The sequence below is a fragment of the Euwallacea fornicatus genome, chromosome 11, assembly GCF_040115645.1.
Source record: "Euwallacea fornicatus isolate EFF26 chromosome 11, ASM4011564v1, whole genome shotgun sequence".
In the NCBI taxonomy this organism is placed as follows: domain Eukaryota; kingdom Metazoa; phylum Arthropoda; class Insecta; order Coleoptera; family Curculionidae; genus Euwallacea; species Euwallacea fornicatus.
This window is the reverse complement of record NC_089551.1, coordinates 973170-988833: the sequence shown is the minus strand read 5'-3', so window position 1 is coordinate 988833 and position 15664 is coordinate 973170. Positions and strand designations below refer to the sequence as shown.

The 15664-nt window shown below is 43.1% G+C and overlaps 5 protein-coding genes across 10 annotated transcripts; 1 reads left to right on the top strand and 4 right to left on the bottom strand.

Moving 5' to 3' along the window:
• Nucleotides 1-151: 151 nt before the first annotated feature.
• LOC136342121 (cytochrome P450 4d2-like) lies at nucleotides 152-2464 on the bottom strand. The gene is made up of 8 exons (XM_066287627.1): nucleotides 2126-2464; nucleotides 1864-2061; nucleotides 1618-1806; nucleotides 1186-1562; nucleotides 1061-1129; nucleotides 822-996; nucleotides 523-693; nucleotides 152-470 (listed from the first exon to the last, which is right to left on the bottom strand). Exons 1-8 carry the CDS (start codon nucleotides 2283-2285, stop codon nucleotides 295-297), a joined length of 1515 nt encoding a protein of 504 aa, XP_066143724.1. The 5' UTR covers nucleotides 2286-2464; the 3' UTR covers nucleotides 152-294.
• A 575-nt stretch (nucleotides 2465-3039) lies between these two features.
• Nucleotides 3040-6939, bottom strand: LOC136342120 (glutamic acid-rich protein-like). 5 transcript variants are annotated; one of them, XM_066287624.1, is made up of 14 exons: nucleotides 6558-6708; nucleotides 6358-6509; nucleotides 6271-6301; nucleotides 6146-6215; nucleotides 6035-6092; nucleotides 5844-5979; nucleotides 5562-5660; nucleotides 5262-5499; nucleotides 4971-5210; nucleotides 4506-4765; nucleotides 3841-3896; nucleotides 3604-3670; nucleotides 3316-3466; nucleotides 3040-3265 (listed from the first exon to the last, which is right to left on the bottom strand). In XM_066287624.1, the coding sequence occupies exons 1-13, from the start codon at nucleotides 6657-6659 to the stop codon at nucleotides 3347-3349; spliced, it is 1629 nt and encodes a 542-aa protein (XP_066143721.1). In that variant the 5' UTR covers nucleotides 6660-6708; the 3' UTR covers nucleotides 3040-3265; nucleotides 3316-3346. The 5 variants fall into 5 exon arrangements, 4 of the variants coding, with proteins under 4 accessions (XP_066143721.1, XP_066143723.1, XP_066143720.1 ...); XM_066287626.1 differs by lacking the exon at nucleotides 3604-3670 and having other exon boundaries at nucleotides 6558-6706; XM_066287623.1 differs by lacking the exons at nucleotides 3604-3670; nucleotides 3841-3896 and adding an exon at nucleotides 3940-4118 and having other exon boundaries at nucleotides 6558-6695.
• Nucleotides 6940-7738: 799 nt separating this feature from the next.
• LOC136342122 (autotransporter adhesin BpaC-like) lies at nucleotides 7739-10418 on the top strand. Its single transcript, XM_066287628.1, has 6 exons — nucleotides 7739-8524; nucleotides 9271-9480; nucleotides 9538-9615; nucleotides 9673-9720; nucleotides 9772-9978; nucleotides 10140-10418. Exons 1-6 carry the CDS (start codon nucleotides 7801-7803, stop codon nucleotides 10298-10300), a joined length of 1428 nt encoding a protein of 475 aa, XP_066143725.1. The 5' UTR covers nucleotides 7739-7800; the 3' UTR covers nucleotides 10301-10418.
• Nucleotides 10414-11393, bottom strand: LOC136342123 (larval cuticle protein LCP-22-like). 2 transcript variants are annotated; one of them, XM_066287631.1, is made up of 3 exons: nucleotides 11020-11325; nucleotides 10802-10950; nucleotides 10414-10745 (listed from the first exon to the last, which is right to left on the bottom strand). In XM_066287631.1, the coding sequence occupies exons 1-3, from the start codon at nucleotides 11029-11031 to the stop codon at nucleotides 10469-10471; spliced, it is 438 nt and encodes a 145-aa protein (XP_066143728.1). In that variant the 5' UTR covers nucleotides 11032-11325; the 3' UTR covers nucleotides 10414-10468. The 2 variants fall into 2 exon arrangements, with proteins under 2 accessions (XP_066143728.1, XP_066143727.1); XM_066287630.1 differs by having other exon boundaries at nucleotides 10802-11393.
• A 149-nt stretch (nucleotides 11394-11542) lies between these two features.
• On the bottom strand, nucleotides 11543-15628 carry LOC136342119 (lysosomal alpha-mannosidase-like). The gene is made up of 16 exons (XM_066287622.1): nucleotides 15411-15628; nucleotides 15121-15202; nucleotides 14884-15069; nucleotides 14639-14841; nucleotides 14450-14589; nucleotides 14259-14392; nucleotides 13999-14206; nucleotides 13735-13943; nucleotides 13490-13680; nucleotides 13233-13438; nucleotides 12872-13179; nucleotides 12531-12816; nucleotides 12347-12479; nucleotides 12184-12296; nucleotides 11978-12127; nucleotides 11543-11925 (listed from the first exon to the last, which is right to left on the bottom strand). Exons 1-16 carry the CDS (start codon nucleotides 15610-15612, stop codon nucleotides 11722-11724), a joined length of 2955 nt encoding a protein of 984 aa, XP_066143719.1. The 5' UTR covers nucleotides 15613-15628; the 3' UTR covers nucleotides 11543-11721.
• Nucleotides 15629-15664: the final 36 nt, after the last annotated feature.

Genomic DNA, 15664 nt, shown 5'->3' with positions numbered 1-15664 from the left:
GCACGCCCATGGGAGTTGCACCAATTTATAAAGCGCACTTTGGATTGTTTGACCTGCAATTGGCAAATCCGCAGGTGGTATCGTTTCTGTGATCCATAGTAGTTGAATACCAGCTATGGAAAGCTTGAATTTTCTAAAAGTGAAACATACGTAATGGGAAATTTTTATTTTTTTGTTTATCACTACCATTATTGTTTAATTAATGATTCGTTTAATATAAAAAGAATGCTACAAAACATGCTATAATTTAATCTCATATATTTATTAATGGAATACCATTTGGCATATGGGATCTCACGTTGCAGCTTCCCAATCGTATCTTTCAAGCTGCACGTTCACTCCATTTCTCGACTTTAGCACAGCTTCACTGACTATGATCATTTTGTGCGGTGGATTCGTGGGCGACAACACAAAATGCCTGATTATTTTGGAAATCATGCATTTCATCTCTAGTACTGCAAATTTTTGTCCTGCAAATATAACAATAATCACCCACGTGGTTTCGGGTAAATTTCCACTTACCAATGCAATTGCGAGGCCCAGCGCTAAAAGGCACGTATAAGTACGGAGATTTAAAGTTCGTATCCAAGAACCTTTCAGGAATAAATTCATTCGGCGATTCAAAGTAATCGGGATCGCGATGCATGCCGTAAATGAAAATGGTTAAGAAGGTGTTTTTTGGAATTTTATGGCCTAAAAATTATAACAATTTGTTTTAGAATCGAATTGCTTTTACCAAATTGTCAAGAATCTAGGTTAGTTTAGTTTCAATTCCGAGTTAAGTTATTTCTTGATAACATGGTGAAAGAACCTTTAGCCACCTTTATATTCAATATCCTCGGTCACCTTCCTCCCTATCACAGGCACTGAGGGATACAATCTTAATGTTTCCTTAATCACTAAATCCAAATATTTCATTGCGTGTAGGTCTTGCGAAGTAGTAGGCCTATCCCTGTCCTTACCATATATGTCTTTTTGCTCTTTTCGCACTAAATCCTAAAATCACACAAACTTACCCAAACTCCTACTGAATAATTAAACATATTATAAATTACCCAACCTGGTGTTTTGGGTTATTGGCCAGGAGGAATAGTGCAGAAGCAATAGCTGAAGAAGTAGTATCATGCCCCTAAACACATATTTAATTGCATAAAAACGAAAACAAGCTGAATCCTAATCATGCACCTCAAATATGAAGGTATCCACCTCCTCCCTGATATCTTCAGAAGTCAGTGGTTTTCCATCGACAGTGGCATTGAGGAGTAGGTCCAGGAAGGCCAACTTGTTCTTCCTGCCCAAACTATCGACTTTTAAAGCCTCGTTAAGCTTTTCGTTAACAAACTCTCGTTTTCTCTTCTCGATGACTGAGGTGCTGAACCCATGTAAAATTTTGACATTCTGCCGCTGACTCCCATGTTCCTCTGCTAATTTGAACAAGACTGGAACTCTCTTCCAAGAAGACATCATTCGGATAACGGCGATTCTGCAATAATCCTTGACTGCGTGGACGTAATCTTGGTTTTTGAAGTTTTGGGATTCGATCCTGACGCCCATTGTTGACTCTGTGTGAGGTTTTGATATTACAGGAAACAGTTTAATGTGTAGTGAACAGGTTACCGCAAATGCTATCTAGGGCGCACAAAGTTACATACTCATAGATATTAACTGTCGCCTTGTTGACCGCAATTCCCTGCAGCTTATCCATTAAGATGTCAGTATCTTTATCGAAAATCTGTACAAACTGATCCAGGATGGCGAAGTGGAATGCTGGGGTGATGATTCTTCTCCTTTGCTTCCATTTGGAGCCTGAAATTTAATTTAAATACTCTGTGTCTGAGGGGTTTTTTTCGAGTCCTCTGTTACCTGTAGAGGTTAGCAAGCCAGTTCCCAACCATTCATGGAATAATGTGTAGTTAAATGATTTCTCTAGGATAGTGTTGTTGGACAGCAGAAACTCGGAAAACTCATAATTGCGACTTAGAATGCCCCACACAGTAGGCCCTTCCATATAAGCCATTTTCACGGGGTTGTTTGTTAATCTGGTCATGTCGTTAAGAACCTCTGAAAACGATGAAATTATCTGAAAACGTTCCATGTGATATGCTTTATAATAATTCCTGTATACCATCAGAGTCGGTGAATTCCATTACGATACCAATCACAGGTTTTCGCGGGATATGAGGTATCCAATTCAATATTTCTCTCGCTTTTTTAAATTTGTTTATGTATTCATAAATAAAGTAACTTATAAGCACTGCGAGAATAGTTAGCGTTATTGACAACATGATTTCGCTGCTGGTACTTGACTAGGATTAAATCCAGTATCACCCACACAATCAGCGCAAATACTTGTTATAAATATAGTTTGTCTGAAGTTACGAATGGTGGGGGCTCTTCAAAGGATGACTAGTGTTATCTAATAATACAGGACTGGTTTAAATAATAATGGTACCACACTTGCAATTTGAGACTTACGGCCATATTGCGGACTATTCTCTGAAATACTTATCGGATTAATTTGACCATTTGAACCCATCACGTGCTTGATTCGAAGCACAATCCTAATACATGTGGAGATTCTCATTTCATATTATTATTGTTTGTGTTGTTTTTTTAGGGCTTTGTTAATATTTCCTTTCGTTCCAGTCGTTTTTTTCAATTTGTATTTTCTCGCCATTCAACGATTTGAGCCGAGCTTCACCGTTCGACATCGAGGCCAATCTGCCGGGAGCAGCTTGAAATCCCGTATTAACTCCAAAATCAAATTCCATGAAAGGTACTTTTTGACCTGGAAATAATGTGCGTTAACCGTATTCGCCCGATTGTCAAGAAAATAATTAGACAGCAATATCACAATTTGTATACGTTCTAAAGCGAACCTTTCATCAAATTGTCAAAAATGTAAGATTTTCAATCTCATTTCTAATTTCTATTTTTGCCCTTATCTTTATGAATGCAAATAACGTAGCACAGCACTAAATAGTAGATAAATGTGGAGATAATTCTACAAAATCTTATAAATAAAAAAAAAATCAAAAATGCCCTTGAAAATGTTTTATGGAGATTTTGCAAGTCACCAATATAAATAGAGCAAAGTCGACATTTAATGATATCAGTTTAGAATAAAATAGCAAGTAACATAGCATTTATTTTACATGTTTGATAACTAATTAAGAATGTAGTTTGAACTGAATAATATATTAAGAGAATTTCCTTTTTTCGTCCCTTCAGCCCAGCATCTAATCGTCTAGGGAGCCCCTTTGTCCTGAAAAACCGAACATTTTTATTGTTAGAAAAAAACGATATAAAACTCACCCCATAATAATCCTTTTCAGATAGAATCTTTTCAGCTCGGGCTCCTACTCCCCTCACTGGGGGTTCCATGTCGTGAATTAGGCGATAGACTTCCGACTTTTGGAGATAGTCGAGATTCTTCGCTGGGGGCTCGAATTTCAGAAAATTTATGCTGGAAAAAAGTACCTTTTGTCATAAATCTTCCAAAAACAGCCCCAATGTAAACATAACTTTCAGTGCAATCAAATCTAGGAGGGCCTGATAAAGAGGAAACTTGTAACCTTGGACCAACGAAACCCCGAAACTCACCCTCTTTCCTTCCGCTTTGCCAGGGACCAGGAAACAGTTCGACTCTCTGGATCCAAAGCTCCTGGTACTGCACACAAAGAAAACACATGCTAAAACCAACCCTAAACCGGTAATTCTGAGTCGCAAAACAGAAGGCCCTCCTCACCACACCCTAAACTCCAAACGTACTTAACTTTCAGCCTGGGATTTCTTCTGTTTACCGACCCACAATTCCCCGATTCCCGTCACTCAAAATACCTGTAGACGGGTTTGTCCTTGTCACCCCAGGGCCAGATCCGGTTCCAATGGTCGACCTGAAAAGACAAGCCCTTTTAAAGTACAACCCTCTAAGCCTACCCTTTGGTTTTTCCCACGATCACTTCGGAGTGATCTTCAATGGTCTTGCAAATTTTCTCGTCGGACATTTTAGGCTTCCGGAGTTTTGGAGTGGCGTCTTCGGGATCCGACCATTTCCTGCCGCCTGGAAGAACGATGGGTCTCTGGGTCCAGTCCATTTTGCGTCTCTCTTCTTCTATCTGCAGAGCATGGCTTTTAATGGCTTAATGAGAGGAGCTATTGAGTTGGGCAACATTTATATGAGGAGACATAAAACGTCAGTATTGTTTATGTGGTATGTTAGGCCAAATCGGGACGTCATTGGTTTGAATGTGACCTTTAATGGTTTATTATTAGACTTTGTTGTTAATGCACGAAGAGGGTTCTGCCAAGTGAACTAGGAATCAGCTGTGGGGAATAAATGAGAGGGGCGGCAACGTGGCGCTTATATTTTATTTAATATGATGATTATCAAACTGCGTTTGCTTTCTATCAGATTTTTGGATGTAGCTAACCCGTTTCTTCATGGCCGAATTTACCATTAGCCATCCCTACATGGAAAAAATTGAGGAATAGCAACAACTTACTTTCTTCTTCTTGGCCAACAGCAGCTCTTCTCTTATCTTGGCCTCTTTCTCCTCCTCCGTGAACCCAGCATAAGGGTCTACTGGCACCTCCTCAACCTCTTCCTCCTCTTGAACGTCTTCATCTCCTTCATCTTCACCTACTTCTTCATTGCCATTAACCACTTGATCCTCCTCAAGATCCTCCAAGTGCTCCTCGTTTTCATCTTGAGTCAAGTCCCCTTCAGCGTTTTCGGAAAACGATAAATTGTCTTCTGCATTATCTAAAATTCAGTCCATTGTATCAACGACATTAATAGCGAATTCGGCCAACCAGTGCTCACTCAGTGCGGCAATAGCACCGACCTCGATTTTTTTCACGTTATTATGACGTGCAGTTACATGTTAGACAGGCCCAGAAAGTTTTCGTCAGCCATATTACCGCACTGGTTCAGATGTCCGAATTCACCGCAAGTCTTTATGTAGCACCTTCGATTGTGCCCTCAGACACGTCAGCGATCTCAGCTCTGCCATTTTCTTTCACAACTGCTTTTTCGAGCACAATTTTATTGAGTTGCTGTGTTACTGCTTCCAGAGTTACCTGGATGGCGGTGGGGAGCTGAGAGAGGGTTAGCAGCTGCTTCTGGACCGCTGCAAGTTGATCTTCCAGAGAGAGGGAGGCCTCACAGATGATAGGGTCAAGGTGAATGTCCAAAGGAGCCGGTTTCACTAAAATGATCATCCTACAAAGTTGAATGTATTGAGAGTAGAAAGACCTACAAATTGGCTTAAGTTTCTTGATAGTGCATTGGTCTGCGTTAGTTTCATTGATGATGACTTCCTCTTGGTCCGTTGCTTCTTCGTCAAACTCCTGGATCTCAACATGAGTGGTTTCCTCGGAAGTTTGCTTTATCGAAGCTTCAATTTCTATATCCGGGTCCATAATGTCACTTTTCTCCATTTCCAAGGAATCTATGGAGTCGGCTATTGACGTGTCACGGGAAATTTCTACTTCGGTCTGTCGCAGAGCAATAAAGTATTATTGGTCAGTTTCGACATTTGAAGCTGGCACTAGCTTACCACGAGGGTCTCAAATTGCACGGACTTTTTGCGGTGGTTGAGTACCTCATTTGGATCTCTCTTAGGCTGTTTTATGATTTTGACTCTGTACGGTTCACCCTGAAACCAATTCTGTCAAGCGGTTGGGAAAATTGCTGATAGGGCGCTTAAAGGTTGTTCAAATTTTACCCGGAACTTTGGTAAAATTATGAGCAGGAGGCGTTGCCGGATTGGATTGAAAGGACGAAAAAACGGGGACCGGAAAATGATTACATCACCCCAGCAAAAATTGCTCCAACTTACTATAATCTGTCTCTCCTCTACGAGTTTCTTAGCAGGAGGCTTTGCGTTCTTGGGCTTCACCAGGAACGTGGACCACTTTCTCGACTTATTCGCTCTCTGGATGGTCACGTCCTTCGGTTTGGACGGTGGCTCTACACTGGATTAGAACGAGTAAAAATAAACCGACTCCAAAAAGTTCCTGTAGAACTCACGTAGCCAAATTGTCCGGATTAGTTGGTGATGGGCCAACTTCTTGATCTTTTTTTTCGTCTGAAAATGTGAGAATTTTGCACTTTTACTTAAGTCGATTGGGGAATATTTACCCTCCTGCAGAACGATCTGCTGCAACGAGTTTTTTAATATGTTTTCTACCTCTGCATTGCCATCTTCTTCCTATAAAGTCACAGTGATTTAGTCAGCCGTCGAGTCTATGGCTCATATTTCTTACCGGTGAAACTGGAATATCGGAAAACAATCCCCTGTAACGCGACCATTATAATTATGAAGTTTAAAAGAGCAACATATTCAGAAATACCTTCTCACGGCCATCACGAACTCGCACCCGGCCTGGTTGATCAACTCATGGGCGGCCGCATGGGAAGTACCAGCAGTTGGAGTGTCGTTAACGCGCACTATCACATCGCCTACCATCAGACCTGAATCTTCAGCGAAGCTGTTTTCGTTCACCTGCACATCTTCAATTTTAAATCAACCTTTAAAGTGTAGATTTCTCACCTTAACAACCACTAAGGGCTCATTAAAATCAGCACCACCCACCAGTCGGAAGCCCCAGTGAGAGCCGCTGTGAGGTTTTCTGAGTCTCAGTTCTACAGCCATGCCACGATTTCACCTTCTTGAGACACTGCTCACCGTTCAAGTCAGCATTGGCCTGATAATGTTTATTTAGGGCGCGTTTGTAATAACCGAAATACCTGAGGAGTTTATAATGTCACGTTAATTTTAGTATCCGGCAGGAGAGGCTGGAATAGTTGATTTGTCTAGAGCTAGAGAAGAAATTGGGGTATCTGTGAATTGGTAAATTGCCTAGAAGACCTTGAGTGTTGATTGACTAGGGTAGAAGGCAAAATGCAGATGGCCAGAACCAGTCAGGAATGCGTGCAAAACGTCCCCTCCCTTGCACCGTGTATATTTGACTCTTCGTTGTGATTCGGAATTAGCTCACCTAAGTCTGCTGGAACAAACCAAACGATTTATTGTTAAATCAGGCAATGGCAACGTGGCGTTTGTTAAAAGTTGTTTACGAAATTGCCTTCAAGAATAATGCCGAAACGTTATGTGCAGTGTTGCCAGATATGGTCGAAAAGGCCAGATTTAAGGGATTTTTCGCGCTCCGGGTTTGCGCAGATGAGACGCAGTCCTCCGCGCATCTTTGCCCCGGTGATCTCGATTTTCCGCCCAAAAACAAAACTCACATAAGCGAGATTTTCTACAAACACGAGACCGTTAAAAACCAATCCCAGGAAACCATAAAACAGAATAACATATTAATTTAGCGGCAATAAAAGTGGCAGTAAACGTAATGAGCAACCTGAATCTCGCGAGTCCCTGTTAAAATTACAAGAGCCTAATTAAGAGGTAACTGTTAAATGCCCTTGACCTCTGCAGTTGCAGTTCTTCAGCTTCGCCAAAGAAATGCTTAAATATCTTTTCCAGCATCTTGCGGGAATGGACCGGTTAAATTGCGCCAGGGCCGGAACAAGGTACAACTTGACCTTAAAGTGATTTTAATTAAAAACTAAAACAACGAATGTAGGTCACGAGTGACTTAATTAATCATTTATCGCCATTTCTATGGCCCACTTACCCGCGCGTTGGTCAAAAATTTCACTAAAATTTCTCTCGAATCCATCTCTGCAGCACGTGCTTGCTGGACATCGAAAGAAGAACTATAAACATAAGAAGTCTCCTATAAAATCGCCTCGTAGAGTTCATCAACTCCAGTACAATTCATATCGCCATGCTATTAAAATGCACGGTTTTAGTTGCGGTGCTAGTGGCGGTACAATCCGCAACTTTACACGGCAGAAACATCCCCGTGGAGGTGAGGTATGAGAGGTTGGAGCACGATTTCAATTCGAATTTGTCGGAAAAGGTGCAATTGAGCGCCGATGAGCTCAAGGAGAACCAGCTGCGGTTGGAGAGGCCCGAGGAGCGAAACTCGACCAAGGACCATTCGGATCTGAATAAAAACTTGGAGGAGAAGGTGCAGCTGTCCAGCGAAGAGCTACTGCAGGCCCCTAAATACGTGCCCATTCACGACACCTTGAACCAAGGGCCTGAGAGCAATGATTTGGAGCGATTGGGAGAATTCCGAGAAGAGCCATGCGATAAAGTGGCTTTGATTGAGAAGGTGCAAGGTATCGTTAAAAACGGGCTGGAGAATTTGAAGGAGAGCTTCATAACCAAAGGCGAGGAAAAGGCGCTTCCTAAGGAGGTCTGGAACACACTGGAAAAAGACTTGAACGACTACTTTGCGAGGGAAAAGGTTAAAGTGGAGTCCAGGCAGGAGCAGGGCGCTACGTCGCAGAATATCATTTCGAATATAATCAACGGCTTTACACAGATAACGAGTAACGTTATACAAAATTTCCAGAATTCAGCGAATACCACCGGAACCAGCGGGGATGAAGGGACGGAGACGCAGTTGCCTGGACAAGGGATTGTTGGGTTCTTTACTGGAGGTAAGATAGGGCTGTAATAAAATTGAAAGGAGGTGTATATTTGGAACACACTTACATTCCGCTTCTTAAAGTATCGTCACTTCACAGTCCTAGATTTATTCCCCCTAACAGGCCTTTGATTACGCCTTAAAAGTTCGCACAGGCACAAAACTTATCTACAATGATAATCTTTGTTTTCACGCAATTACCTGCATTAAAATTTCTATTTTCTTAATCAGAATTCTCTCCGTAAAACATCGTGGAAAATAGACCGCCATTGCTTAAACAATATAACAGCGATTTTGACACTCAACGCGGGGAAGCAGCCAATCACAACGCGGCTTATTTCAATCACCGCCGACTCGATTTTTTGGCGATTCGTTTCTTCTACTGAAGGGAAGGAGTAATTGTTGAGTTAAGATAATTAGGAAATACGTCTGATCCCTAGAATGTTTTAATCCACCACTTCAGGGCCTCAAGTTCATGCCTCATTAACCAGTTTGACCCCAACATTACTGCCCTTTTCTGCAATTATTCCCCGCTTTACGTCTGACTCCAATGCAATTCTTCCCTGCAAACCGCTTGGCGCGCATTCGATCTTCTTTTGTTAATTAGTAAGTGTCTCTCTCATAAAAAAAGGCGCACGTTTCATCTTCTTCTATTACAGTCTATAAGACGAAAGTCGATATATAATTCTAAGCTAATTTACCAGTGGAACGAGTATCGTTAAGAAACGAATAAACTTCTTTCTATGGTTTCGACTTTAGGAGTCCAAAGCATCACCAACACCATCCAGAACACAATCCAGTCTATCCAGCAGGGGCCTGGCAACTCCACCACTTTGGGAGATTCAGAAACTCAGCCTTCGTCAGGAAATCCCGTTGGAAGCTTCGTCAATGGAATTCAGCAATTCTTCCAACGTCCGCAGCAAGTCGTTAACCAGATTACTCAAACTATTTCCAATAATAACACTCAAGGTACCAAAGCTTTCACCTTACTGCCGCAGGCTCATTGTTAACTTTGAATCCACCTAGGCGACGAAGGTGTGACCGCTTCGGCCTCATCTGGAAGCAACCCCTTTCAGCAGGCTTTCCAGGCTTTTGGAAATTTCAGTGAGGACATAGACTGTCTTTTGATTGATTATGATTAATGGAATCATTCTGTTTTAGGTACATCCATTACCCAGTCCATTCTAGGGGGACAAAACAAGCCTGAAGGTTAGTGTTTGAAAAATGAATTATACATTTTATTGAGTGTTCTATGTATAGGATCTGAGGATGAGACCTCCAGTCAGCCAAATAACATCGCTCAGAGCTTCGGACAGAGCATTGGGAACGTGTTCCAAAACTTTCAGAACCTGGTTAGGCCTCCTGCCAATTCAAGCAATTCTGGAAATAACTTTATCGATCAAGTCAGCAATGTGGGGAGCCAGATACAGCAGGTTGCAAGTCAAGTGGCCTCCAACGTCATACCAGGTCAGAACGAGTTAATGTAGAGTGTAACAGATCATGGTGGAGGTCTATTAGTAATTGTTTATTATTAAATTGGGGAGTGCTGTTGCCCCTCGAAATATCCTCATGATGACATGTTACCCCCTGTATAATAATGGCAGAATTGAACATATTTCTATATGTAGGAGGGTCGGGTACTACTTCTGTAGAGTCAAGTACTGCTGCTGCTGAGTCGGGTGATGCTAGCACTGCCTCAGCTAAGTTGCAGACTGAGGAGGGTTCAGTCAAGTTGGAGAACCAAGAAGTAACCACCGAAAAAGCTGAGGACATGACAGCTATGGAGTAGAAAATTAAGTTTAATTTTATAGGGGTTTACATGAGGGTATCATCAAGACTAGAGTAGTTCTAAGCGCTAATTTATTTTTATTTATTTATCCAATTGTAAATAAAAATCAAATCCATCACATATATGTTTGTAACCGCATGTTTCACCTTAGTGACGGTACGCAATAGCTCACACCCTACTCTTGAAAGAGTGTTTGGGAGGTTCTACCTCTTGTTCAGGATGTTGCGCATTGTAAGCGAGCGACTTCAGGATCGCTTCTGGAATCTCCGGACCGACGGGCAGCAGGTTGGAGCTGGGCTGGAAGCCGTTCTCATCGGCTACGTATTTCACTACCACAGGAACACCTTCGGGAGATGTATATCCAAAGTCTCCTTGAGCCACAGTTCCTTTAGCCGGGTCTTGACGGCCTTGTTCTTGGGCCACGATGCCGTCTTCGGTCTCATACCTGCAACAATGTATGTTGAAGAGACGTGGTGCATTGGTGGTCATATATGCACGTACCTATATTGGTAGCTTCCATCGGGTTCCACGCTAGACTTTTGGCTGAAAATGACAGATGGTTTCCCGAAGTATTGAGAGACTCTGGGTGTTCGCAAGTCCACGAATGCAGCACTGGCCAGACTAATCGCCACAATACCCAATGTAACTATCTGTTGCGAAATGTTAAGAAACTTCCCTATTTGCCGCTCGTGCATGATCTCTTCGTGACACCTACTTACCAGTTTGAACATGTTTATTACAGAGTTTTCGCGCTGCTAGATAGTCGAAACCTGAGTGACTAAAAATTCAACCCATTTTTTCCTATTTATACGATGTTTTTTCGGAATCCATTAATACATGCACTGCATACTCTTGATGGTAAAAGGTTATGGGTAAACCGCTCGGCAAATTTGCAATTCAAATGCGTCTTTTTGGATCGGTTGTGCAAGCCCAGGACCGATGAACGGTGTCGGGTGATAATTATATAATTAGGCAGATGTGCGGCTAAAACCGTCGAATTGTGCAAAAATATTCTAAATTGATATCATCAATAATTCAGAATTTTCCCCTGTCGCGCTGCAGAAGGATGAATGACCATTTGGCGATCCGGTCAGAGTCCCGACTAAACCGGATAAGCCTAATTAGGCCTTTAAACCCCGTACTACGTTATAGTGAATGACAAAAACTTAAATAATTAGGGGTTGGGATAGTGGACTACCTGTGATGACGTAACGGATCGAAGACCTCCTTTCGTAAATGGCGATTGGGGGCAGACCAATGTCATTTTGAGCGTTAATTGTTTCTTGACGTAATTTGAATTGATCAGTTTATTTCAGTCAATGAGAGAACGCGGGACCGCACGTTACGTCAGTCAGTGAGAGCTGAGCTTCAGCCAAAATGTGGCCTGCCACAGTATTTTTATTAAATCAAAATTTCGTTAATCAATTCCTCTTCTTTAACTCGACAACGAACGTCCTAATGTCCATTGGAGCCAATTTTATCGCATTTGCATTTAAACGTTCCCTTTTGGCTGGTTTCAGATTTCCAGTGTAGCTCCAGTCGTAAGTGTCCAGAGACTCCAGTTGGCGATTGGCGCCCAGGACCATCTCAACAGGGTTTTCCACTGTGTATTCAGCGAAGAGCTCCTGTAGACCATTTATCTCAGAGACCTTTCTTGCGGGCTTAAGGTAGACTTACGGTGATATCGACAGTGACCTCCTGAGAAAGAGAGCTGTCTTCGTTCTTCTCCAGAATATGCTCCAGTCTGAGGATATGCGTGGTGTCAGTCCTTGGCTCTAGACTTAGGACGTTTATATTCTCTGGCAGCTTCTCTTTTAGCCCCGAAAACTATTAGAAAGTGTCTATAAGTACCTAAACCTTTGTACTGTTATTGATTCATTCACCTGCTTTCGTACAACTTCAGTAAGGTTTTTGCCGCTAGCGTTGCCGAACCCAATCCAGGGCCTGAGCAGCTTCTGTTGAGCTAGAATACGCTCCTGAGCCGTGGCACTTGTGACTGCAAACGCACCTCAATCATAGCTCTGGCAAGATTAATCCAACCCTTACCGTTTTCAATCGCTTCAGTCGAGCCCAAGACCAAGTAATGCTGCCCCCTTACCACCACCCCATGACCGAACTCATATTCATCCAAAGACTCTCCCACGCCTTTCCTATCTTCCCTCATTGTTCTTCTGTGGATCTAGTTACGATGCATGTTGTGTAGCTATATTGGTAGTCAGTAACTGTTTACCATTAGTTCGATTTGTCCCTGGTCCAAGCTGGTACCCCCCTGAGATCGGTCATTCAAGACTGAAACCTGTAGCTTTTGCTCTTTATCCTTGATGGTGATTTTTGAGGTGACAGGGAAATAGTTGCTGGCAATCGGCTGTTTCGCAGGATCAAACTCAAATGTGGGTCGATAATTCATGATCCTTTCGATCATTTCCCTGCCGTTCGAATCTGTATAGAAAGTCTTCTCATTCGCGAACTCATTCACAGTGAAGCGAGTAATGATCTCCTTTCCGGTATCGTTCGGGCTGCAGCGGAGAGATTTCTGACTCAGAGACATATTTAACTGTTAGAGAAACTCACACATCGACAGGCCCCACGAGCCAATCAAACTCGATGTAATTGTGCACTCCTTGCTTGTAAATGCGGATGATCTGAGTGGTCCAGTTGTTGAACCTTTGCTGCACCTCCTCAACTACCTCCCCCTTGAAGATCCGCTCTATGGTGGGGTTGTCGAAGGAGATGGCATCGCCTTCAGGCTTGAAGATGTAGGCTCCGGACCCGTCTTTGCTGGTGTAGTAGAAGAAGTTTTGGGTAATTTCCACTGTTTTGCCGTTCATGGTTACTGATCTGAGGAGGTTGGTGGATGAGTCCAGCTCGAAACCCAGATTCTAGAGGATGGTTGATGGTTTAAAGTGCCTGAGTTTGTTAGATGCAAGTAAACCTCGTCTCCGAACTTGAAATCGTCTGCGTCCGCAGATTTTTGCTCGGAAGGCTCATCCGACTCCTTCTTCAGGAGATAAGAGTTAATCCCCATTGGTGGAACTTGGGAGGCAACGAAGACCACCTCGTATTTTCCCGGTTTCATGTCATCGAGCAAGACATAGGAGAAATCGGAAATTGGGACAACCACGTCGAATATCATGTCTCCTGAATATCAGCAAAGTTACTAGGTATGAGGTACAGTATGATCTATAGAACCTTTTGGGCCGCTCACAGAGTAAGAACCCCCATCTATAGGCACTCGAACCACATGGTCAACGGGCCACGAAAGGGGGTTGTAGACCACCACCAAAACCTCATCGGAGGCCTGAGCGACCGTGCAAATTGACACGTTGACTAAGAGGCAGGAAGAGAGCTCGGGAAAGTCTGATGATTTTCCCAACAAATTTCTGCAAATTACCACTTTCAGCCCCGATAAAGGCCATTTGCGAAGCCCCATTTACCTAATAATGCTGGCGAAGGGGGCCTCGGCCTCATTAATCCCTTTGGTCAACATTTTCAAATAGTCGAAATTCACATGCTGCTTCTCTGTGCCGGTAATGGCGTCATGGTGCTGCACCACCCCGCTGGCCCCCTTCAACGCGTCCATTGAGCCCACGTTTACCTCCCTCTGACCGCTGGCCAGTGCCAAGGAATTCAGGTGTTTGGCGCTCTAATTTTCACAAATTTTGGAAAAAAATCGCTTGAGAACCTACCGGAAGTGATACCTGAAGGACATTGTGGCTGATCCTCTCGTACAATTTGAAATTGGGCTTGGACGAGTAGAATCCTACCCAGTAGGTGTCGTCGTCATTGCTGTAGGGTAGGAAGTCATCGGTCTTAGTTGTCATCTCTGGCTTTGCCTCATAGACCGCTTGAAGGTAGCACGAGGGGGTAGAGTAGATGAGCTTGATGTCCGGATGATTCTCGAACGCCCTGAAATTAGATTTTCATAGGGGGATTGAGGCAACAGATGCAAATCTTCCACTTAATAAGCCTGTCAGAGTTGCTAAAATTGATATCTGCGGCCTGATAATAGAAGTCCCCCCCCATCGTAACTATAACGTTCTTGGTCTTGTAGTAAGAAGCGTATTTCTTGACTTCCTCCTCGAAACTGAACACCTGCAACATTCCCACATATTGAATGACTCAAATGCCAGGGCTCGCCGGCCTAAGGACCTTTTCATCGAGATTATAGCCCTCGTCATCGGGGTCATCAACAATAGCGTCATCGGAGCAAAGAAGGTCGAAGCAGAAGCCTCCAGGACTGTGGTACGTGTTGTCCGTTCCGAAGGCACCTCCATAGATCACAGAATCATCTGGAAAGATCTTTATCACATACATTCCTGGATTGCCAGTGAGACCTACCGTTAGCACTGGCTTTCCATATAAAGTCCATGTCCTTGCTGGCTTTCCTGACTTTTCGGTCGTTGTGATCCAGTCTCCCGAAGAACAGCCCATCAAAGCCCATTTTGGTCATCAGTGATCCGTGCTCTCTAGAATGGCCGAAGGGATCAATTTGCCAGGCGATAGTGGGGTTCCCGCATTCTCCTAAAGTATCGTTAAGAATTCTGAAACAACAATAATCGCACGTATCTAAAGTCGCTGCTTACTTGAAGCCCCAAGTAAAGAGGTCGATGGTCGACTGATAGTTAACGCAGGCTTCGTCATTCATGCTCCAAGCCCCATTAATGATCTCCAGTTGCCCATTATCGACCAATTTCTTGAATTTGCTTCTAGCGACATTGTCTTGGTGTTGCCACCACATCCAGAAGAACGCCGTCTCAACCTGGATAAACCTGATGGAGAGCGCTTTAGAAAGTGAGAATTTGGCTGCTGAGTTTTGTTACCTCCTGTCTGGATACCCGTCTAAGGCATTAATCACCGAGTTTACAATGTATTGGTAGCCGATATGCTGAATTGAGTTGTTCACTAAAAGAAAACACTTATGTATAATACATGGAACGCAGCTTTTTAACGTGACGTCAAAATGACGTATCCTTCGGCTAGCGGCGCTGGCGGATTTCCCATTTTGACGTCAGGAGAGAATTAAAAGTCCTTGTCCAACTTGGTTCCAGAATCACAGCAATGATTTGCAGTAATTCTCGATACAAGCAAATGCTTCTTTGGTCATACTTACAGCCCCAATAATACTGATCAACAGTTTTCAGCCATCCAACATCGTCGTGTGAGTGATGGATCATATGAACAGTAATTTTATCCGGATCTACATCGTGGCATTTAACACAGCTTTTGGAAGCTCCAATTTTTGCATTAATGTAAAACCCGAGCACTGCAGAAGCTCCCAGAAGGAGCGAAAGGACTGTCCCATTGAGACCCATCTCGAAAAGTGCATAATTTGCCTCGAGGCAGCGAGATTTATAGGTGATTCAG

Bases quoted from the DNA above. Each gene is read 5' to 3' on its own strand.
- LOC136342121 (XM_066287627.1), bottom strand. From the start codon at position 2,285: ATGTTGTCAATAACGCTAACTATTCTCGCAGTGCTTATAAGTTACTTT. The intron at 1,807-1,863 runs GTAACAGAGGAC...ATTAAATTTCAG, and splicing joins TGGCTTGCTAACCTCTACAG to GCTCCAAATGGAAGCAAAGG. The intron at 997-1,060 runs GTTGGGTAATTT...GTGTGATTTTAG, and splicing joins CCAATAACCCAAAACACCAG to GATTTAGTGCGAAAAGAGCA.
- LOC136342123 (XM_066287630.1), bottom strand. From the start codon at position 11,031: ATGTTCAAACTGGTAAGTAGGTGTCACGAAGAGATCATGCACGAGCGG. The intron at 10,746-10,801 runs GTACGTGCATAT...ACATTGTTGCAG, and splicing joins GATGGAAGCTACCAATATAG to GTATGAGACCGAAGACGGCA.
- LOC136342120 (XM_066287623.1), bottom strand. From the start codon at position 6,659: ATGGCTGTAGAACTGAGACTCAGAAAACCTCACAGCGGCTCTCACTGG. The intron at 6,510-6,557 runs GTGAGAAATCTA...GAAGATGTGCAG, and splicing joins AGCCCTTAGTGGTTGTTAAG to GTGAACGAAAACAGCTTCGC. The intron at 5,980-6,034 runs GTGAGTTCTACA...GTTCTAATCCAG, and splicing joins AATCCGGACAATTTGGCTAC to TGTAGAGCCACCGTCCAAAC.
- LOC136342119 (XM_066287622.1), bottom strand. From the start codon at position 15,612: ATGGGTCTCAATGGGACAGTCCTTTCGCTCCTTCTGGGAGCTTCTGCA. The intron at 14,393-14,449 runs GTCCTTAGGCCG...GGAATGTTGCAG, and splicing joins GCTATAATCTCGATGAAAAG to GTGTTCAGTTTCGAGGAGGA. The intron at 12,480-12,530 runs GTAAACAGTTAC...CATCGTAACTAG, and splicing joins AGGGACAAATCGAACTAATG to ATCCACAGAAGAACAATGAG.
- LOC136342122 (XM_066287628.1), top strand. From the start codon at position 7,801: ATGCTATTAAAATGCACGGTTTTAGTTGCGGTGCTAGTGGCGGTACAA. The intron at 9,481-9,537 runs GTACCAAAGCTT...GAATCCACCTAG, and splicing joins TTCCAATAATAACACTCAAG to GCGACGAAGGTGTGACCGCT. The intron at 9,721-9,771 runs GTTAGTGTTTGA...TTCTATGTATAG, and splicing joins GGGACAAAACAAGCCTGAAG to GATCTGAGGATGAGACCTCC.